The sequence below is a fragment of the Vanessa tameamea genome, chromosome Z, assembly GCF_037043105.1.
Source record: "Vanessa tameamea isolate UH-Manoa-2023 chromosome Z, ilVanTame1 primary haplotype, whole genome shotgun sequence".
Taxonomy (NCBI): domain Eukaryota; kingdom Metazoa; phylum Arthropoda; class Insecta; order Lepidoptera; family Nymphalidae; genus Vanessa; species Vanessa tameamea.
In genome coordinates this window covers 11,267,333-11,292,722 of record NC_087341.1, presented here as the reverse complement: position 1 = coordinate 11,292,722, position 25,390 = coordinate 11,267,333, and the positions used below count along the sequence as shown (strand labels likewise).

Genomic DNA, 25,390 nt, shown 5'->3' with positions numbered 1-25,390 from the left:
CATTGTTTCGATTTGCGTTAATTTGGATGTGTGATTTGCGTGTTTTTTGTGCAGCCGGCATTACAATATAAATGTAAGGATTTCTGATGGCTGTACAGAATATAATTGAACTCCAACATGTCTTATGGTAATATTTTTATATTCATAACTTCTTTATCCGGACTGTTGTGTTCTTTGAGACTGTTTCTTTATCAGACAAAACAATATTGAAACAGCAAAAAAAATCGAGGTTAGAAAATATTATCATATGAACAATGAAGTTCGCTACTTAATTACTATTTGTCAATATTTATTGGTTATCTATTGAAGCAATTAGTACATGGTAAGTAGTTAAACACTTTGACCGCATGAACAAATTAAAACAATTTTAAACATCAACACTATTACGGTAATAACGGGTTACCGTACAGATTTTGGTAATTTTCAAAACCGATGTATTATGGTTGAACTGCTCTCTGCACCGACATTTAATACGTAACAATTAGATCTATTATAACACGCAACACTGTCGTGTTGCGTGTTATAATACATAGCTGGTTAGCTATGTACTAAATACAGCATTATGTATAAAATGTTGAATCACGTCGGTACTAATATTAGCTTTACAAAAAACAATAACATGAAATTCACTTATGTTACGTTAACACTTAATAATATAAATTCAAAGGGAAGTAAGTCAGACGAAACCGGCTTACAATAGAAGAGTATTATACTCTAAAACCTATTTCAAAAAGCGGTGCATCTTTGCGCGGTATAAATTGTGTTTCTATTTTCTTAGCGTTTTTTTCAGTTAAGCATTACAGAAAAAAATCTCCATATGTCATCGTTGAATTGTCACTAAGATCTTTTGATATTATATTATATTATATAAAGAAGTGAGGTTTTTGAACGATGAGATATCATTTGTAATCGTTTTATGATAGTAAATAAAAATATACGAGTATATGTTTAGATAGATGACCAGTTTAGCAAAAAAATTATACGTTTTATTAAATTGGGCTAAAAACAACATGCGATAAATCCTTTAGCCATGTGAAGTCGGGTTGATAAGCTATTTATGCATAACAAGCTGCACTATGCGATTTACCCACGTTTAACGTTACAGCTCCGCCTGCGTCCCTGCGGGTCCTAGCACGATGTTATAATATTATACCTCAATAAATTAAATAGAACGCAAAAAATACAAAATTTAAAATCGAGATTAGCGCGATAAAACATAGAAACAGACTTTTTCAATTTATATATTAGTAAAGAAAAAATTAATATTTTCTAAGCGATTGTAATCTCGTTTTCGGTATAATAAAGCCATCTCAACCGCATGTCGACTCAACCCATGGGTGGCGTGAGAGCCGACTACGGATTATTTTATATTCAGCGAATTTAAGCGTTCCATCAGCACTTAGCTCCTCTATAAAAATCGGGAAACCAATCCAACAAAGGCATTCCCAACGAGGATTGGCGGCAGGCTGGCGGCCGGCGGTGAATGTCTGCCAAAAGTTTTTACTTGCAGTGGAACAATACATACCGCACCGATTACAAACGGATGACGATGATCTAATATAATCGATCGTATTTAATCATCACGCTGAAATAAACAGTAGAAAAATAGTTTTCTTATGTCACCGACATTAATTTGTAAATCTATGAGAACACGTGTTTCAATTTACCATCTACACACGAAGAGTCGAAAGCCCTTACTCTGCAGCTTATAGATTGCTGACCACACATTCTTAGAATTTCTTCCGACACATGCTATTCTCGTTCGATATTTTTCGCCCCCGCCGAGCGCGGGATGAATAGCGAAAAGCAATGATATGCTGTTAGATAGATTTCACTTCGTATCGGTTTTTGGAAACCGCCTGATCTAGTGATGCAATATTTTGATAATGTACTAAATATTTTCATTTTTATATTTATAATGTGACGTGACAATATTGCATAATTATGTATCTGATATTTCACGATCGTATGCTACGACGAGTTACGAGTTTGTTCTTTCAAAATAGCTCTACAGAAACTGAAAAGCTACAACGTCAGTGGTGTTCATATACGAACTCAATATATTCGGATACGACGAGCGCGCTCATTACAGCTGTGACTCATACACTTTTAATTTATTTTTAAGTACATAAGTAACCATGTCTCTAAGGAATCGTTTCATTCATAATTGGATATAGTAAGTACTGAAAAGTTTATTTATTTTATCATGTTAATCTATACATATATATATGTACATAGGTAAACCACGACATCGGGAGTGTAACTAATGTTGAACGCGAATGAAACCACGCGGAGCGGCTAGTATTCAATATTCAATAACGCTTTGCTATTATTAGCTCTCATATTGTCACTGTATACATGCCATAAACGATTTAATGAAATTCCAAAATAGTTTAATCAAACAAATGTAGTATAAATATATTTTAGTATCGACATGATCAAAAGTTCACATTTAACTTATACATTTTAACATCTAATCGCTTTGTAGTAATATTAGAAAATAAATATCAGCGATAGACTTTAAACTATTATTATATTTAAATTGAAGGTCACCCAAGCTTTCTCTTTTATGTATCGTTGTGTAGATAAATAATTATGTAGATGGTCCAGTTATATTTAGATTTTCCGTGTCAAGTACACTCAGTCGTGCTATGTAAAATTCTTTATATATAAAATAATAATCGTGAAAAATATAAACTGTTTAATGATGCATAAAGTTCACTTTCGTTTAATAAATCAGAGTTTATATTTAGGCAATATCAACGAATGCGAGAGACATCGATTGGTGGCTGCGGATTACATAACGTGACATAACCTCTAGTCGCTACCATACGAAACAAATTGCTCCTTTATGCGCTGCGGCGTTAGCGCGTTACCTGCTTCTTTTTAACTTTTTGTCAATGAATAATCGCGTCTTTGTATCTATAAATTTAAAAAGGTCATCAGCATCAAACCAAACCCGATAGAATTAAAAAAAAAGTATAAAAGTGTATGATACAGCGATTTTCATTAAAAGGTTTATATTTATAACGGATGATATTGAAATAGTTCAAGAGAAAGTAGGACATTACTAAAAGTAATTGACACAATTCTCAACTAACGTGGCTACACGGCTCACTCGTACACTGACGCAGAACAATACATTGCATTGTCGGTTGTTTCTCGTCTGATTTGCTTCTTGACAGTCCATCAACCACTACCACCGTGGTATCCATTGAATAAGCTTAACTTCAACAGCAATTTTATCGTAGAACATGTTTAATTTGATACTTTTGTTTATTAAAATAAACCCACACGTTTCTAAAAATATTTAACACCTATTTTAATATACGATACATATGTTTTGACATTTGCGAGAGAATACATTTAGATTATAGAATTGTGCGAACATTATAATACATAATTAAAATTTACGGTTAGATTTTATTGAAACAGTATTTATCATTAACCATGGAAAGGTAAACATTATCTAAATATATTTGTATTCTGCACTGTATTAACTAACGAGTTTATAGAGTTAAAAAAAGGTAAGTTAATAAGCATTATGGCATAATAAAATAACAAAAGAGTAAACAGGTTTAAACCAGTTTTCCTAGAAGACCGAATCGGCCATGTCGGTATATTTCTTCTATCTTCCAGCGGAGTGAGTCAGTATAGTTAGTATTCCATTTCTCTGCCCCAATTAACAATTAAGAGAAATACAAATTTAATGCAAAATATTTCCATTGAATTTTTAATGCTTTTTATTTTTAGGTTCCTATAATAAAAAAAGAACGTTTATAGTTTTAGCATAATTATTGAGTTTATTTGCGTTTGAATTATTTAAATTTAGAACATAAATTAAAATTTTCTTATTATTCTGACTTTTTAAGAAAATGTTTCTACATCTGAAGAGTAAAAATACCAACAGTATTAGATACTATTTTCAAGTGTAAAGCATTGTCAGCGTGCACCGGTATAAACATATATTTCAGAGAGACGGTAAATATTATTAAAGCTTATACTTTCATTCATACAGTATATTCTCACATCTGAATGCAGTCAAATTAAATAAATTTTGCCTTTTATAGTTAAATTCAAGGTATGATTTGGAAATTTATTTGAAAATATATTACTTGATACCGTTGAACATGAATTTTATGAATATATGAATTTCTTGTCTAAGTTTATATTGCTTAATAATAATTTTATCTCGTAATAATTATGTGTTACAAAGTCTAACTATAAAATACGTTATGTATCAGCTTAACTTTGAATAGTATTTTAGTTCTTAACATTCACTAATTATTTCTACACGAAACAAATTATGATTTGTATTAAACTCTTCGAATCACTCAAAAAAATATCGAGTCGTATTTCATACACCATTTGCGAGCGTTAGGGGGTGAGCTGGCGAAATGCGTACGTCCTTGACCGACTTAGCTTAAAGTTCAGCAGGGACTGCCGATGACATGTTTCGTAAGAATAGTAAGTACCTAACTAGTAAATAATCAACGTCACATGAAAATATATTAGTCAAAACGATATATATTTATTTGATATTATTGATATATATGCCGTAAATAATAATTATAACGATTATAAAAACAAATCTTTTAAAATAGCATTATTTGTTATAAATAGGAATTTTACTACCGCAATTCGGGAGGCTTTTCCTGTCTGTGCTTAATAGAATCAATAGTCGTGGCTATTTGTTCAACGGTAGAGACGTTGACGTTCTCTATCGCCATCTAGCGGTGCGTTACAACAAACTCTCTGCTTAAATGAAAACCTTCTCCATGAAAAAAATGCAAACTTGTCTGGTATTTTATTCAAACGATATCGATGTCCTTTAATTTATAAGAAATTCTAGCGACCCGCCCCTAAATATACTACAGAACGTCACTGTATACAAAGCTCATAGCGTTTTGTCATTAGACAATACATACTACTATGTCCCTGCATTTTAAATCTGTAATATCTTCGAAAATATTCATTTAAATTTCATATTGATCTATATTAAATGTACGGTGTATTAAAGGTACTTAATTGGATAAGGATTAATGCTTTATTGCTTAAAATCGATTCGTGAATAAGCCATATCACACGAAAAAGTAAAAGATAAAAAATTGTTATTGTGAGTTATTTCTAAGAGATAGACATATACAATCGTCGACTTTTTTTTAGATCTTTTTTAACTGTATAATAAGCGTAGTACATTATTTTGATATATCTTATAGGGTTCAGCCAGCGTTTGCAATGTAAGCGCAAAAAAAGTGTTTATTTACGACATCACATAAGAAACTTCTAAAATGATCAGTGTATCTCTACTATATTATGCATGTATTATACATATAAACCTGCCTCTTGAATCACTCTATCGATTAAAAAAAACGCATCAAAATCCGTTGTGTAATTTTAAATATGTAAGCGTACACAGGGACAGACCTACAGCGGAATGCAACTTTTTATACTTATGTAATGATATACCAACATATTATTTTTTATAAGATCAATGGCGTTACTATCATAATATAAATATTAAATAGAAATAATATATAAAATATAATATTTAGTTATTACACTCATAATGTCAGAAATACATTTTGGGAGGGATCATGAAACATGAAAGGGATCAAATTCAGAATATAACTTATTACATTTCTAGCAAAATCCAGCTAATAATCCATTTCCAGCGAATTTATTTCACGAATTCGGTACAATATTAATTTACTGAAAACGAAAATGTATGTATTTGTATGTAAAGTTAAATACAGATTAACGCAAATAAATGACAAAATGAATCGAGATATGTGGCATCGCATTTATATCACACGATAAATATTTTGATAGTTTGCGTGTAACGGCATGTTATGGTATGATTTTGGTACGATTATTAATATACAATGAAAGAATCGAATAAAACAGAGGCTCACTTCTCAGAAATTACAACGAAACTTTGATTGAAACATATTATTTAATCAGCTGAAGCTTCTTCTGAGTTAAGGATTACTGAGAATCACCCCCACCACCGCTCTCAATCTGTTTTTTTATGAGAATTTTATAGACCAAGTGGATCTTCGAAAGTGTTTCGAGATTTCGAGCTCGCGTATGGCGTGTATGCTGTGGATGTGGTATCAAATGAAATACCTGCTGATATGGGGCAAATTACTGATTACATAATATTAAATCATAAAGAGATTGTTGCAGCATTTTTATTGAAGATATTTTTCCATCTCAAATTCTAAGAATTCGAAGTTTATTACGTACTCTATAAAAATTCAGCAAATGAACCGAATGGGGTCAGCCAATACACCCTCAACTCCAACGTAGAGAAATTTCAATTTTAATACGTAGTTATTCAAATCTCAGAACTGTATATAATTTAAGGTAGCGATTTAAATCATAAATTAAATGTAAAATAATATGCATTTATAGTATAACTATTTATGAACAATGAAATAGGATATTGGACATCTGTAAATGGTAAAAAACAAATCACTTGGTGCCTCTATCTCTATATTTCTTTGAAGCCGATCAATAGCTTTTAATACAGTTCTCACTACTAGAATGAGTAATTTGCAACAGTTTAGTTTTATGCTAAACCTATTTCTTTACCTTCCAAGTGATATCAATCATTATAGGTAACTATTTTTATCTTTTACAAATTAGTAAAAAACTATATTTGCTAAGACATAACTACAGATTCGTTATTAATCCTTATTAAGATAAGCATGTTGGTTTCCTTGTGTATTTAGCTTATATTAAAATTGTCGTGTAGACTATGACATTCAAATGAATACTTTAGAAGATATCAACATTTCTTAAATGTGTGCACCGAAAAGAATCATTTGTCAGATAACAAAATAAAATTGACCTTGGCTGTTAAATTATCTAATCAATTTGAATCTTTAAGCCTTAAACACATTTTGATCTGTTTCACAATAAAATTATTATTAATATTTCTTATTTTTGATATAATTAGGGAAACTACTAAATAAATAATCCTTCTTAATATTTTCTCACTAAACGCACTTCTAATTTTTTATTTTAGTAAATTGCATTATGTACGAAGCCGGCTCGGGTATAAAATAAATCCATAAAACTATTTTCAATAAAATAATTACGAAACGAAGTTGTAAATTAACGCATAAAATCAATCGACTGACTGACTTATAAAGATCTATTCACTTACAAAGGCGCGCTCCTGCACACTAAACTATCGTTCGTGTTTACAAGACGATAAGTGTTGCGTGAGATAAAAATTACAGAATAAAGTCAGAAAAAAATACAAATTATATTATACATTGCAATGAAAGCTTATAATTTAACATTGCGGTGCGCACCTTCGCGATTCAACAGTATTATATAAGGTTGATTAAATAAAATATAAGCTTCAAATTTCTACTTTCTAGATGATATCATACAAATAAACATCATTACGTTGCATTAATGCAATAGGTAAGGAAGGAGTTCATCAATCGAGATCAATGGAAATAATATTGCTAATGCCTTTATTGAACATTCACGAGTCAATCACGAATAAGGTCATTATGTTATTAATTATGTTATTCATTATGTCATTATGTCATTATTATATATATAACACGTTTCAATGAACATCTCACATAGATCTACATTACAAATCTTAAGCCATCGAAGTGATAGTTAATTTACAAAAGAAATAATTTCGATAATCATATACAAGTTACCCGTTTTATTAAAATACTAAAATGTATTAAGTATGTAACACTTCCTTCAGGAAGATATCAAGGAAAGGTAAGGAGGAAATTGTGCCAAATATTTTCTAATTAGAGCTTTTGTTAGGGTAGATTCTCCCTCGTACGCAAAGACAAACAGGGCAAGAAAGCTGGCGTTGCGCCAAGCCACTCCATTTCTAATTTTAAGCCACCATTTTACACGGATATGCCTCGTCCCTCACAGATTTCTCTGCGAGGCAGTACTAAGAGTAGGTTAATGTGAGCACAGAGATCTCTTTTAACTGGTTGCCCATTAGTTTCAAGCTATTGTCTCGTTCATTAGAACCGTCGCACTGTGTCCGATGCAGTTTTTTTTTTAGTACTTTAAATATTATTTTGATTTAATTATTTCGTATGTCAAAAAGCTCACTTTATGAGACATACAAAATTGAGAGGTTTTAACGAGTGCAATAAAATTATAAATAAATGTAGAAACAAATAAACCTAATCTATAAACCCATAGAAATAAATAGAATAAGAAGAAAGTTTTACTAATTTTTCTCGGATTCACACAAAGTATTCTATTGAGATGAAATTTCCCGATTACGATAGTTTACACTTCCAAGGTCGAATCACGTTATTCTTGTGAGATATAATAATAATATGAAAATCGTTTCTTCCTGTCGATTCGGATTCATTCCAAAAATATATATAGTTACATAATGTCCAATTTCTACATCAGTATCTACTTTTAAAACTATCTACTAAAGCGATGTTATTATATAGCGATATAATATAATATGTATTTTTTTTAAAATAACCACTTTTGATAAAGAAATGTTTAAACGTAAATAATAGTTTGTGAACAGGAATAAACATCTTTGCCATTGTAATGTATTATCTAACTGTAACGACGCGTGCATATAAAGCAAATATGTTCGGACACAATGGTTTTAAATTCAAGTAGCGATTGAAAAGTTGACTATCCACCCTCTCCTGGCTCCGTCGTGAGATCTGCCACACAATGTATTATCATTAGGACTGTATTTACTAAGTTTTAATATCTACCATTTAGTATTTCCATAGAAACTTTGATCACATATAAAATAAGCATTATAAATATATGAAGTGTATGTATTTTCATGAATAAGAAAATTGTTTAAAGTTTATGAATGTAATATATAATGTTATACGGAGCGGATAATAAAAGCCGTAGTTCATGCGATAACACGTATTGGGTGAGGACGGAGGTCTAAACAATATTTATAGAAAGTATTTCACGACATTGAAGTCGCAGTGAAACGCTAGTATTTTATTAAACTATAGTAACATCTGGAAATTTCACAATGGGCTAATGTCTCCGTTCCGTTTGGGAGCTCATTCCACCAGTCTGTTCCAATACGGTTTGGTGGACACACATGTGACAAATATTAATTACATGCAGGTTTCCTTCAGTGATTAATTTTAAAAATAAATGAAGCTCATAAAAATTTACTTGTACAATCCTCAACCGGGTTAATTTTATTAAGTCATTGTATATTCATAATAACCTATTCGGTAATACTTTCCATAATTTATTAGTTATTTTAAATAAAATTGAAGATTATATTGTATAAATTGTCAATATATTGTCCAGAGCAGTTAAGTCCGAGTTCGAGCAGGTGACGACGTCGAGGACACTTCAAGTCCTTTTAATATCTAGTAATACTTGAGTTCGACCCCACAAGACAGCTTTTTCAATCCTAGGAGACCATTTTGCGGTCATTTCCCACTTAACTTCTGGAAAATTTATGCAATTTTTCTATCGATCGTTCAATTAATTTTAATCTTTAATATTTTGACCCATATACAAAAATATGTTTGGGTTAACTATATTTCCATATACATAAATAACGATGTTTATTTTATGTATATGCTTCAACATATATTTGCACTTGACAGAGATATACTTTCAATAAAACGTAATAACGTTTTATCGAAAGTATATAATATAATAGCGTCAATATATTTTAAATATCGAGAGGAATAATGCATTTCATTTTGTTGTCATTAAAACATTACCTTATATTATAAAGCTTAATATTGAAGCATTCTCAATTAAGCATCACGTCAGCGTCGCTTTGTTGAGTCATAATTATTTAAAGATAGGCAATATTAAGTTGACAATTTTATTCAGTTATTTTAATTACTTCAAATGTATTTTTTATTTAAAACATTATTGTGTTAATTTTAATATGTGCGAATAGGGTATAAGTGCACCTCATAATGTTAACAATACTCGGTGTTAGATTTTTGAATAAACTGAAGTTCTATCAATCAAAGTTAGACGATAACAATTGATTATTTTAAGTAGTCTAGACAGTTCCAATCGCTTTTGACATAGCAGCAGTTGATCGACTGAAATCGACGCGACGTGAACTCTCTTCAACCAAAACATGTGAAGACAATAAAGTTTCACTATATTCATTTGAATATTCCGTGAAATAATTAAAAGAACTACAAAAATAAAGACAAATTATAAATCAGTAAATGTCCCACTGATGGGCTAAAACCACTTTTGAAGAGAAATTTGGAGGTAATGCGATTATGCTGCTCCAATGCGGTTTGTTGGATACAAATGTGGCAGATTTTAACGTACTCATGAAAATTCAACGTTATATGCCCTTATTTTAAACCGCAATCATCGGTTATGATAATCATATCTTCTAATCAGTGAGCCATCTCTACACCGAAATGTATATATGTATATGTATAACATTTAATTACATTTTAATAACAATTAGTTTTTCTGAACAACAACAAATGCAAGTTTAAATCTTCTTGTATTGAGCAATGAGTATAATTGAATTATACGTTATACTGTCCGTGTAATGTAATTACTTCACCGACACCCATGTTAACCAATAAAGCAGAGCCCTGTGAAATCTTTCTTAGAAATAGAATTTTCTCCTCGAGATTGCTTTTACGATTTAAAGTTATTTTTGGTCTTTCATTAAAGAATTTCTTATATCAGCTCACATGTTCGCAGAATTTGCGACGAATGTACCCTTAAACTTGAAAAGACCTAGTCATTGAACTAAAGTTTGTCTAGCCAGGACATCGTACGTATAGAACTGCACAATAATAAAGATTGAAATAGGCAAGGTATTTCTAAAAAAGTTAAAAATTTAGAAACAACATTATCAAATAAAACAAATAACTTTCAAAATAAATATAACAAACCATTCGAATTTTCTTACAAGCTATTGAAAGTTAATCCACGATGACGCGCCCCACAGTCACAGTCCTCCTTTTCACAGTCGCTACAGTGCAAGTGTGCAATATAATCTCCTAGTGTGAGTTCTATTGTTACGATTCATAGTCAAATGGAAATATACTCTATAAAACTTACTACAAATAACCAGTTTCAGATAACGATTTTACTTATTCAACATGTATTATTATTTTCCAATAATATTTAATTTTAGATAAGTGTTTTTTTTTTTATAAAATTATACTCCCGAGGAGAATTAATAGATTAAATTTATTGGGGTGATTGCATTACATTTCAGTTACGAAATTATTATTTTAAATTAGTACTGAATTCACGACCGAATGTTGCGGAGGCTGTAATAATGCCGAAGTTATACGTTCATGCAGTGTAGGACCCTAACAATCGCAGACGAATCGTTTTATTACAGAATAAAGGGTGTTTTTGTAGCATGTCATAGCGGTGGTAGGGTTTTGAGCAACTATTCTGCCGCTAAACACCAATATTTATTATTATTCGGTGGTCAGTGCAACTATAGGCATAAGTGACATAACATCTTAGTTCCCAAGGTTGGTAGAGCATTGGCGATTTAAGGAATTTTTAATATTTCTTATAGCGCCAGTATCGTTTTGCGGAGATAACTACTTAACTCATGTGGCCCATTTGCCGGTCCGCCGTCTAACTATTAGATAAAATAAAGTATGGCACCTAATTATTTTTCTAAATGAGACAACATACATAGCGATCGAACGTATATGTTATATCACTTTTAAGTGGTTTATAACGTTCAAATAATGGAGATGGAGGTAAAAAAAGGATTTAACTTAGACAAACTTTCAAAATTCAGTCAACTACTGAGATTTTCTTATGAGAAAATCCACTATATTTTACTCAAAATTTCCCTGCTGTAAATCGATTTTAAGTATTCATATTTTATTGAATAGTTTAAAGGACAAAATTGTCACGTATGATTCGTTACTTGATGTGTGCCGATTTGGAATAAAATATAATGGATTTATTTTTATTGACTGGATTAGTTACTATATTATGATTTTTCATGGAAGGTTACTATGCCGGAAATATATCCTCCCCCGTTGGAAGAAGGATTTTTAAATATGAATGACAAATAAATAAGCTTGCGCGTATTTGGACCCGCTATCTACGGCTAGCTACCACGTCTTATATTCACTAGGCAATATCGACTCTATTTATTTATCATCATTCATTAATTCTTCTTATAAATCCTTTAAAAATTTACTAAAAGAAAATTCAGTTTAGAAAAATAAAAACCGTAGTGTACAGAAAATACGCCCAGGCAGAGAAATGATATTTATATTTGACATTAAAAGGTATCCATTGAAGTTGTAGTCGCATTAAACATTTCCTAAACAAAGCAGCAAAGAGTGAATTACAAATAAAATGTTTGTATATTGCATAAAATCATTTGCTATTTAAAAGTATCTGTATTCTATTAACACATTGCTCTGCGACATTTTAATAAGACTATTATTTTACTAAGATAGAAATTTTAGCAAACTAATTAATATGTATAAATCATAATAATATGTGATTAGAGAAGTAACTTACCAGTTTCATTGAGACGTGATTGGATAAAGAAGCTCTTTATGAAATAATATTAAAACACATACTTATACTTGCATAGTAACAAGACACTTTTCTTGTCAAACCTTTCAATAATAGACACCCACAAGCGCCGCGATAAATTTAAACAATAGCTGTTGAACAGCCACGTCTGCGACATTATTAAAATACAGTTTTAATGTGCTTCCTTAAGAATATACAGAAAGGTTTTTATATTTTTTTTTATTTTAAGACATGCTGCGCCGACCCCAAGTAAAATAGGGATAAGGGCAGGAGGATGAATATGATTTTTTCTCTATGCATGTAAATAAACATACAACGAGATTTAATTACAACACAATTAACGAGAGCAATTAGCAACATAACGCTTACATTTTTTATTGTTTATAATCTACAGTGTATTTCTCCTTACCATAAATCTCTTCGAAAAATCGTGGCGGCGATGTTCTGTAGGAAGTTGATATGGACCCTAATCTCCTTCTGCGAGACCTTCGTGGTTTCAAAGGTGATAGCGGAGCGGCACCGGGAAATAGCCGATCCTTGGCAGAGACGACGAAAGCGTCGTCGTGGTGGTAAAATGTGAGATCAGTAGTCGGTACCACCCATTGCAAGTGGGTTTAGCCAAAGTCCTACCATCACTGAGTAATTGTTATTTGTCAGTTTACAATCTATATAGATTAATTATAACCTAACGATCCTTAAAATTTAACAATAAAATATTTTTCATCGAACATGCAGTTGAACTGTGCAAACTAGTTAGTCGTTAGTATAGGCAAATATGAAGCGGTACTTATGTTTCTACTCACGAGAGATATCTCGTCGAAATCAACGATCGCATTTGATTTATCTTCTCTTAAATTGATGCATTCTGATAGATATTGTTGCACGAATTAATTCGCTCCCTTTAAAACTCCCGTCTGAAAGCAGATTAATAACAGAGTACCTACATTTTGGAAATAGCTCGAACAGTTTTTACCTATTTTAGATAACCTATGAATTACCATTGGTTTATTTAATATTTTCACTTGAAATGTTGAATGTTAATTCAACCTAGCACACAAACAAAATTCATATTAAAAAGTAATTAGTTGTCGCTTGCGGTTTCGCTCCCCTAGCCTATGAGGTTAGCCATAAAATCCTAACAGACAAGTTATTTTCGCATTTATAATATTAGTATAGATTACGTTTTTCCATCAATGAGTAACTTATATCACAACTTTTTGTCATATATTATTTATTTATTCAGATTTTCACCTGATACGCTACAACGCTTTTTCCCTGGAAACTGTGACATGTTTGTTGCAACGCAACGCAACGACTGAGAGATAACGCAAATGGTTTACACCAACATTTTTGAAAACTATGCTATTTTATGAACAAAAAAACGATCACAAACATACACATACATAATTACGAATGGATATTGTTATGGAATTATAAAGAGCGCAGATAAGTCAATTTTATTTGTTCTTATATTTTACGTCTCCTAGAAAATAACAACCTTTGTTCCAATTGCTAGTCATAGAATGCTTTCCTCATCAGGAGGAAACTTATTCCATCACAATGCGTTTTGGTGGACACACACGTTCCAAAACCGCAATATTCTGTCATAAATATCAATTGACCTGTTCTCCTGCGGGGGATGTCGGGCTATGTGAGATTTGTACTCACTAAAAACCCCTGTGATGGCCGCCATCAGCAAGGAAACGGAGAGGCTGCGGGATCGCTTTCGCAGCACGTCCGCTGCGTGCGTTGTTCCGCTCGTGGCTGGCGGAGCACGATTCAGGAGGGCGAAGAATGGTCTCGCCCTCCTCGCACCCCTCGCTGGTGCGTACACCGGGAGTCCGGGGCCATAACCGGACTGCCGTCCTCCTCTCGGCCGTATGAAACGGATGCATGATACCCCCATCTCACGCACCCACGGCCGGAGGGAATGTCCTATTTATTCCGCTCCGGGCAATGGGGCTTGGAGGCCGGGAGGACCACCCGTGGGTCGTCTCCGCCGGGCGGGATCAGCCCTCTCCCGAGCCCGCTCCGCAATCTCCTTCTAGACCATGACGGTCTCTCTCAAGGAGACTACGGGCTCCCACGTCGATTCCCTGCGTAGCATCGCCGACACGACTGTCCATTGGGAGAGATTTCACCCGATTTCCTGGACCAAGACCTGCCTCTCCACGGTCCACGCGGAACACGCCTCCAGCGTATGCTGGGCAGTGTCTTGGTCCGCCCCGCAGTGGTGACAAACCGCCGTCGCCTGGCGTCCGATCTTACACAAGTACTCTCCAAAGCAACCGTGACCGGTCAGCACCTGTGTAAGTCGGAAGGTGACTCGTCGCTTCCTACGCATCTAGGCCTCGAAGGCCGGTAGGATCGCACTCACGACGCGTTTATGCGCGTACCGATCTCCACGGAGACGGGCGCACCACGTCGTGAGAGCCCTTCGCTGCTACTGCCGCCTAAGCGCTCCGAAAGCACTGGCAGGGTGACCTGTTTTCCTAGCCTGTAGACCATCTCTCTTACAATCTAAATAAATAAATGAATGTTGTAGCTTAATGTCTCGCTTAGCGCTACCAAACTATTCAGCAGATTGTTATGAATGACGTGATCAGTAAGTTGTTGTGTGACTTGTTATGGATGTCTTTCAATATAAAAGTTCTGTGTCGGCTGGTCTATAAATAACTATTTGTCACTCGCGGCTTAACGTGTGTCTTAGGGGCATGTAGCCTATGTTCCTACTTGGAATTTCAGCTTGCTTGCATACCAAATTTCATCAAATTCGATTCAGTGGTTTGACCATGAAAGAGCAACAGAAAGACAGAGATATTTCCGCATTTATAATGTTAGTATAGATGAAATTTAAACAAATTTTATACTTTATAAAATCAGTAGTTATCAAGGGACGAGTGATCACGGAGATCTTTGGGAATCAAATCAGCTGAATTTTTAATTCAACCTTTTAATTACGGCTCAATCGTTTTTGCACGCAAATTGAGTGCTAGTAACGTTACAACTAAATGAACTAAATATATTTTTAAACTAATTTTATTTTCAATATTATCAAATTTCTATTAAAAATATCTCTAAAATTATTTACTGAAATTGCAACGTGTAAACGGCAACATAATATACATAGCTTCATTCATGAGACTATTGTTATAATTTTAGGGTATATATATACACTATAATTTATAACGATAGTCTCATGAATGTATGTACGTATCACCGTAAAGTCGATTGTCAACATTTTACGAGTGAGATACTAAGTTAAATCTTTCAGAATCGCACTGCTGTTCGGCATTTAAAAATGTGTCAAATATAATCGATTTTTATATTTCATTCATACTCAAAGAGATGGATTCAATTTAAAATAAAATGTAACACAGTGACACAAAACGTAACTGAAGACAGCACAGCTAACAGTTAACAACTAAATTCTAGAGTGCTTGGTATGATTAATAAGATTAAAATTTATTCTTGTAATATAAACTTGCAGTTCGGTGAAATAGCAGCTGCGACGCCATTAACACGAAGATTTAGACAAACTAACGAGAGTCGTTACTGAATACCCAATCTAACCCAAGCTATTGTCTAAATTTAGTGCAATGAATTGAACGATGTGTGAAGTCAGCTTCAGTCGCAGCCAGACAGAGCAGACAGAACTATTATCTGTGTTTCAGATCTTCCATTCCAATATGTATAATATTCTGTGTCTAAATCATGTTCGAAAGAAAAACGAACTGAAATAGATTGTGGTTACGTAAGCTTCCTAAGCTCATTTGTATTACAATCTTATAATGTGTATGTTGCACCATTTTTTCAAAGATTTCAACGAGAAGTGTATTTAATATTGTTGCTTAATAAAATATATTACATATTCATTTTAGTCGACGAAATTCAAGTATTACTATTTACAATATTTTTCAACCGACGTTTTTCTCATTAACCTAACCTATATATGTTAAAGTATCACTTTTCACAGTACGATAGAATTTTACCGTATTTACATTCATGTAAATGGACAAACATTTCGCTGTAGTCATTTTACAAATATATGTTCGACTTGAAATATAACTAAGATGGCTTAGTGGATAAAATGCATTAAATTAAGCCAAGGTCCAGATCTACTATACTCTTTCTTTTATACCTGTAACATATATCCAAGTAGTGAAATATTGTTAGGGCTGCAAAGATAGCTTGGTATCTACCTAACCTTTCTTAATAAGAAAAGTTCGTTACTCGACAGTGGAATATATTTTATTGGTTGTAACTTACTTGCCTGTAGACAGAGATGGAAAATTTAAACAAAACTAGTAATACCACAATAATGATTGAATAAAATAATATGTTAATTATTATTGCTTTTTTTTTAAATATCATAAATATGTCTGTCATTCATCACATAAAATTGTTATTTTAAATATTCTCTTTGTTGCAGAATGCCCTCCAGATATGTGTATAGAAGAAACGCCAACAGAGTTGCCGACCATGGCACCAGCAAAGAGTTCGTATTTCACATTTATTTTATATCAATCTGTCATGTTTAAAGCGATCAAACACTAAAGCGAATATTCCGCTTTTCATAATGTATTAAAATGAAAAGTAATGTTTCACAGAAAATAAAATGAAATTAAGCGATCCTTTAACTTCTGTAAATATCTATAAAATGTTTTTGCTCTTGATAGTATACAATTTATAAATAACCTCAGTGGTGTTTCTGAACAAATAAAGTAAAATAGAAGTAACTCGATGAAATAAGTTACTTAAAGATCTTTGATTTGATTTTTATTTGAGAATAATAGTTTTTACATAAGTTTGATAGCACTACTTCTTTGAATAAATATGAAAATGTAGCCAGGTTTAATTATTTTTATGTGAAATATTTTTGAACCATCAAATTTGCTTTTCTTAAATCATCTCAAAGAATAGCAAAAATCCGTAATTTTATAAAGTTAACCATCAAAACCGTTATTTATTCGCTATTCTTGTTTTTATAATAAAAAAATCTAATTTGTTATTTACTAAATTCGAATAAGCAATATAATGTAAACCTAATATTTGCTGTTATACCAAATATTTTCTGAAGGTGAGGAAAGTGAAGTTATTGAAAATGAAGGGCAAATGTCATCAGAAAATTCACCGCTACGACAACGTCGAGCGGGCATATTGAAGGGAGGACGACTGTGGAAATCATTAGATACCGACAAAGACACCTGTGAACAAGTAAGCATATATAGATCAAATTATAAGCACGAACTGGATCGTTTTCATTAGATTACGTTTATTTTTCATAAATATACGTATACAATAAGTGATTTATATGAGCATGCTGTACCCATATGAAAAGTTAATTTTGTTAATTCTTTAACTAGTATAATATAATACGTAAATAAAATTAACACTGCTTGATATTTAAAGAAATCATGTTTCATTTTGATTATTAAAATGTCGCTGAATATGTCTAGTAAAATTACAGTAAGAAAATGATATATCCTTAAATTTTATCTACAAAATTCAAACGAATGATAAAACTCTACATATTTATAATATCACTAGTATAACTCACATCAACAAAAACGATTTAAATAATTCTTAGTTTACAATATCATTATTATTGTCCAAACAGAATGACGATCAACGTTCAACAACTGCAAGTGATGAAGACGGTTCAATTACACCAAGATTTGTTCGGTTTGTTGAGAAATCAAAAGAATGTGAAGATGAAGTTATCGAAAAGAATGAGGTGGAACCTCTTCATTTATCGGACTCAGAACAAAGTTCTCATAAAGAATTAAGTTCCAACGTTGGACACAGGTATGTTTTAGAACTGTTCTATAATGTGTTATTTGTATTTCAAAAGTGCTTGTAAAAGCCTTCTTGACTAATGTATATTTTGATTTTGAATGTCTCTACTATTATTATTTCTTCAATATACGACTGTGATCTTTTAAATAGTTTTCATATTCATATTTAATGACGATGTCCTTAAATAGTACAATCACTTGTCAAATTAGTGTGTCACAAATGCATAGTAACGTAGTTATTTTGGTCGGACAGATTAGAGACGCCATTGATTTTGACGATAAGCGCGCCCAAAACGAATTCAGCGGTGCAACAACTGTTCAACAGCAGCCGACCGCCGCCCCCGGCAATTGAACCCCAGCTGGTTACTTCTGAAACACTCAGGTCAATGCGTATTTTTGTACTAATATAATATTTAAATTTTACCGTTTTAGATTTATTCTTTTAAAATGATATTTTAGGCTTAAATTGTTATTTTACAGTAGTTTGGCAGTCTATTATAACCTATTTAAATACATTTTTTATCGACAACTTAAGTTAAAAACGATAAATTAAATGCCAACATGACGCCTATGACAGTTTACTGCTCTTCATATGTTTTATACTTTTAAAAATACACCTTTTTAACGTGTTTTGTTGTGTCAAAATATTATTTCTGTTTATATATTATATACCTACTAGCTGAGGCCCGCGGCTTTGCTCGCGTGGAAGTTGAATATATTTACAGATTAAGTTAAAATATTACGTTAATTTAAGACCTCTTTGTATACCACATTGGTTTGTATTTAGGGTAGAATATCCACAAAAGCTTTAAATACGTATCTACTCATTTTTAATCAGTATCCCAAAAATTAAGTTTCATATTTCTAAATTAAAAAATGGCGGACTTTCATACAAACTTTCAACCCCCTTTTTTTTACTCGCTGGAAAAATGCGTTTCGCGCTTCCCCCACGTGATGGAAGGTGGGGGGGGTACTCCCCGGAGCCTTGGACGGCTAGTGCGCCCAGGTACGCCGGGTTTACCCACTAAAAAACCAGCGGTACCCTCTCCGTCTTTCGGCGGGCGCCACGGGATCGCTTGCGCATGCTACCGTGACGCCCTGACGGTCGGCCCGCCTATGCGGGCCTCCAACACCTAGAGGGGGTTCTCGGGGTAAACTTTCAATCCCTATTTCACCCTCCTAGAAGTAGAATTTCCAAAATTCCTTCCTTAGTGGGTGTCTACTCAATAAAACGATCCTACTTTTCTTTCAGGCAAAGAAGGGAGAGAAACACTTATATTATCGTTAAATCTCTGAAATGATTTGAGTTAAATACTTAAATTTTGAAATTCCTGTATCGTACGGATTTTGCGGCAATCGATTCTCGAGCGGAATTTGGTAGGGATGAATTTAATGTAACATAAAAACACCCGCTAAAAATAGAAGCCCCTAAATCGTTTTCCAATGAGTGGAAAAGAAGTGTAGATTCCACTCATCAATATTATGACAAATTATAAGCAGATGTAAAAACAACAGATTCGAATTTAATGTCAAATGGGTACAGTTATCATAACACGAACTCATATCATCTTTTTGGAGTATTTTATTCTCAGGAAAATTAACGCGAATATGCATAGTGCATACATGCCAAGACATCCTTCAAAGCACCTATAATTCGCGAAAATTACCGTATGGTGGTACGGTAATTTTATTTACTAAAACATTAATTTATTATTTAATTTACAATATAATACTTTTGTTATCAACATAACTCTTATTTTTATTAAAGTATTCTTCTTTTAAATTAATGAACAGTCGTCAATATTTCCTTCTTGTCATCAGAACAGCGTCGTAGATAAAGAAGCGGTTCTAGTCTTTGTTGAAAAAACCTTAATAAAACAATAGAAAAATTACTTTTTCAATACGGCGGCTATATATTTCTGTGTTAATTATTTACTGTAATTTAAAGGTTATAAAATCATCCGAAACTTTTTGAATGTACACATTCAATAATTTGAAATTTCAAAAATTATATCAAGGTCTTAAAATATTCGTTTAATACGATCCTATGCAATCAACTCATTTAGTTGTTATTTTAAAAAGTTTTGTCTTTCTAAATTAAATGATTTATATACAGAGCATGGGACGCGGGGGGGAGACCTAAAGCCGAAGAGGCTGCCGTAAGACGCGTCGCTGAAAGAAACGCTTTAAGATGTTCACTTCTCCGAAGCGAAGCCAGAAAAAAGCAACAACCAAAGGTTGGTGTTATTAAATTTACTTTTACTACAAACATGTAATAATACCTGCAGTTATTGCATGTCTTAATATAATATTTATATTCACAATATCATAGTTATATTACGCTGCTTATTTTTTTTTGAGATATAGTTTATTAGGAACGTAGTCTCAAATCGTCGTTGTCAAAATTGCAATAGACCCACGAAAACGATTTATTTTATAATTGTCTCCAAAAGTCCACGGAAAATTCAGGACAGCATAATTATATTTATCTTTAATAGATAGATTTCATTGATAGTTATCCATCACAGCAGTTTACGAAGAAATATAAACAAACTAAAATATCTTAATGTTAACCTAACCTCCGATTCACTTACGTTCTTCACATTTCATCTTATTCCTTAAATTCTGCATAAAAGTGCAGTAATCAACTTCAACATATATCGACTAAACACTCGTTTAATTAGATTATATCTTTTTTGAAATGATAGTCTGTTACGAAATATTTCTGAATTGGTTTATATTTTAAAATTTCGGATTTCAGACATTCGTTTGTTTCAATTTGTATTCAATTTCATATATTTATAAATGTGCTTTGAATCCTCCCACTGATATTTGATTAGAAATGATTATAAATAAATGAAAGGGTTTATACAGCTGTAAACTCGAGTTTAGTCGTTGTTAATTGTCAAACGCTGCTATTGTTTAGATATCGCGTCATTTGAAAGTGGGTCGACTATATTTATCTTTGATTCAAATCTGATTATCTTGTTAATTAACATACTATAGTGCCTCAAAGGCGAGAAATAAATTATTATCTATATCCACCTTTACTTATAAATTATCTCCTTCAAAATTTTGTATAATGTTGATTGATGACTTATAAAATAAAAGAGTCTGAATCTATCAGACAAAATATGAACATCTATTGTATTTTAAATATTTTGTGGTACGAAAGTTGACGCCATCGGTTTCTCTCGCGTTTTAGGGATTGATCGTCAGCTGCTAGGGATATATGACAGTTGTACACGCGAGAGATAAATGGACAGTATTTAGTTGAGTAAAAAGGGGAGTTGTTGGGCTCACACTTTTGAAGACACTTTCTTGTTGGGAGCACTCCCTTAGTCTTCACACAATCGAAGAACACAGCCAAGGGATGGGTGGTGTTATAGGAGAAGGATAATAGCCCGTTATACTAGCTAATTTTGAAGTGCGGCGCACTCACAATGCACACGTTACTGCAACGCACACGAGAAGGGAAGTACGTCATACGTCTAAATCATACCATGGACACAATTAGTGACGTTTCAATATATGCATAAAACCTAAATACGCTACAACAGCCTAAGTCTTTTCTTAGAGTTTAAGCTTATTTCGTATCAAATTTCATCAAATTGGCAGACATACAGAATTACTTTCGCATTTATAGTATTAGTAGAGATGATTGCGAATGAAGTTCCATAACTCACAGGAGTGAAAATAAATCACATGAGTAGTTTGTTCGGAAATCCAGAAAAAATAACTAACAATCATACCTTACTATATTGGCACGATTATTTAAAACAAAATTATAGTTAAATTATAAATTTTTTTGGAAAGTTTCTCTTGCCTATGTAAAACATTATATAAATGTATACGTTTTTATACAAAGAATCATACGACATATGATATGTTTATTTTTATTGCAGACATCAAAGATCATATTTAAATTAATATAATAAAGTCTAACAGCTGAAACTTGAGAATTGGAAAATTAATGTGATATAATGGCTGAAATACTTTATATTATATACAATCGACAAAAACGCTATTTAAATATATAATAAAATATAATCATTGAAACCCTATCAATACAAATATACCAATAACGTCGTATGTGATGTCTACGTGGGAAACGGCTTAGTTAAAGCATATATTTTATATATAATAGAACGTTTAAATATAAGTAAATTATACAATTTAAACTGTTAATTACTCTTGATAATTACGAAGAAGTTTAATGGGAATGCAAATTTAAATGAATCATTACTGTTGCTAATAGGTGTTCAAAACGATCAACTTTACCTTGCTCCTAATTAAACTGAATAAAACTATGACAAGACTATGTTTGTATATCATTCACTTACCTTAAAGCTAGCTAAGCTCACAACAACCTGATTTATAATATTATAGAAATACGTATAAGCATGATACGATTGCACTTATGAATCGTAGATTTTAAGAGTAATAATATTTTTGTGAGACATATTTTAATAGAGAATTAACTATCTCAAATTTTAATAAAATGTCAATATATATAATATTGCACCCGCGGTCCAATAAATATATATTATTTTACATTAAATATATAATTCACATAATATTTAGATTTTTATAAATTACAATTTATGACATTAAATTATTATAATTAGAAATTACAATAAAAATATTAACCAAAAGTAGATTTTTTACAATGAGCCGAGATGGCCCAGTGCTTAGAACGCGTGCATCTTAACCGATGATTTCGGGTTCAAACCCAGGCAAGCACCACTGAATTTTCAGATGCTTGATTTGTGTTTATTCATCTCATGCTCGGCAGTGAAGGAAAAGATCGTGAGGAACCCTGCATGTATCTAATTTCAACGAAATTCTGCCACATGTGTATTCCACCAACCCGCATTGGAGCAGCGTGGTGGAATATGCTCCGAACCTTCTCCTCAAAGGGAGAGGAGGCCTTAGCTCAGCAGTAGGAAATTTACAGGCTGTTAATGTAAAAAAAAATGTAATATTACAATCTTAAGCCGTAGTGTAAATATTATTTCTTACTGTTACTAACACTAATTTAATAGTATTTTTTTGAACGTCTAAATATTATACTTATTGTATTTTAACTTATAAAATGTTGTTAACAATATTAAAAAACGTGAATATCTGTGAAAATTGTGTTGACATAATCTTAATAGTTTTTACGTTATACACAGCTTATACGAGTTCAAATTACCCGTTTAAAATATTTATCATTAAGCTTAATTTTGTACTTGATACCAATTTTTGACAAAATGTCGAACGTTAAATTGATGGAATAAAATCAAAAACCATTGGATTGAAACCCGTTGATGAAGTTAAAAATTCTAAATCTAGTTTCAAAGTATTGATGGATTTTATAAACGCTGAGTTAACATATTAGTATCAATATAATTTTTAAATAGAACTCATGATTGCTATTCCAGAATAATTCAATTTACATTTAAACAAAAATGAAAGAACTAGAACCTTGAAATATTTATAAGATATACTTACACGGCATCACTTATGTAAACTTTTTAATAAAATTTTGATTAACATGTTCTCCAAATAATCTTTCGATTTAAAATTCCAAGCAACCAGCTAGAAATGTATATGAAAGGCTTCTTGTCGCTTATGATTGACTACGCTGGCTAAGTACTGATTGTTCATTAGTCATTGAGTCATTGGCTGCCAACGACCAATAATCGTTCAAATTAAATTAAAATTATTTAATCTGACTGATCAGGGTTTCAAAAACTGGAGAGCAGTATTGAAATCAATTCGAAGACTGAGATTTTGCTTCAAAAACACGATATAGCACACGTTCAAAGGTGCTCGTCAAACAAGACGTCAACCAAACAAAATCACTCAAATATGTCAAATATGTAGTCTGTTTGACAAACAAATGTGCAGACTAACAAATAATATAACAAACACTGAGCTTGTTAAAAACCGTTTAAAACACCAGCTATTTGCTTAATTAGGGTTTCATAAAACTATTAACTTTAATTAGATGTTTTCATTGAAATTTATAACATAAGATAAGATATTATGTTAGTAACCATAAGTTTACTAAGTGAAGCAACTGGTGCGTTTATTTTCATTTTTAGACGAAATAGGGTTTTGTGTAGCGCATACGAAAAGTCGTATTTTTTCAAACAAATTCAATTTGCTAATCGTGAAATCTATATTTGTAAGCTATTATAATTAAATTGTACATGCTTTTTAATATGGTTTTATTTATAGTAAATTAAACCATATCAGGTGCTTACGACCAGCTCATACTGAAGCCATTATCATGTATGGAACGAAATATTGGGCCACTAACCGGGTGATAGAAGAATGTTAAAGCTGATTAAAATGGATACGATTATATGATATTAGTGTATATTTTTAAAAATAACTATTGAGGTAGAAAAGTTGAGGGACTTACAAATATCATGTAGACATCTAATACTAAGTATGGTTAAGGTAATGTTACAAGAATATTTTAAGTAAGAATCTATGTGACTATGAGGCTAAAGAAAAGGTAAATTAACTGTATTAGGGATGATATATGCAAAATGTGAAGATTTGAGAGATAAATACAATAATAACATTTTGTATAAATCTCAATTGAGTAAGGACAAACGATCGATGATAGTACTAATATGTTAGTGTAAGATATAAAATCTGGCAAGTGAATTTGAAACCAGTTCGAATGATATAAAATTCTTAATACCCTTTTACAATAAACGGATAAAATTAAAGGTTTCCCAAGTTTTATTTTTTTAATATAATTGATACGTCCAGGAATGCATGAATGAATCCTATGGGCATTACACATAAAATATATTTTATATATTTAACATGACAATAATATAATGATTCTTATTTCAAATACAGAATAATGTTATTACTGATTAATGGTTTTTTTTTACCTGATATTTGGAGTTCCTTAGGTAAGACTTGGATACCCCTGTCTGCGGCCACTCTCTACTCACTTTTGTGTTCGTGGTGTGTATACAGTACCAATACTTCGTAGCTACATCTTTACTAATATTATAAATAAGAAAGTAACTCTCTGTTACCTCTTT

General features: G+C 32.1%; 1 protein-coding gene across 2 annotated transcripts in view; it reads left to right on the top strand.

Moving 5' to 3' along the window:
• LOC113396324 (uncharacterized protein) overlaps window positions 1-25,390 on the top strand; it is a 111,974-nt gene that overhangs the window by 63,574 nt on the left and 23,010 nt on the right. For both annotated transcript variants that reach the window (XM_026634234.2, XM_026634236.2), the window contains exons 3-7: window positions 16,967-17,032; window positions 17,615-17,751; window positions 18,155-18,342; window positions 18,586-18,714; window positions 20,449-20,569. In XM_026634234.2, coding sequence (XP_026490019.1) covers window positions 16,967-17,032; window positions 17,615-17,751; window positions 18,155-18,342; window positions 18,586-18,714; window positions 20,449-20,569 — 641 coding nt within the window. The remainder of the gene's footprint in view (window positions 1-16,966; window positions 17,033-17,614; window positions 17,752-18,154; window positions 18,343-18,585; window positions 18,715-20,448; window positions 20,570-25,390) is intronic.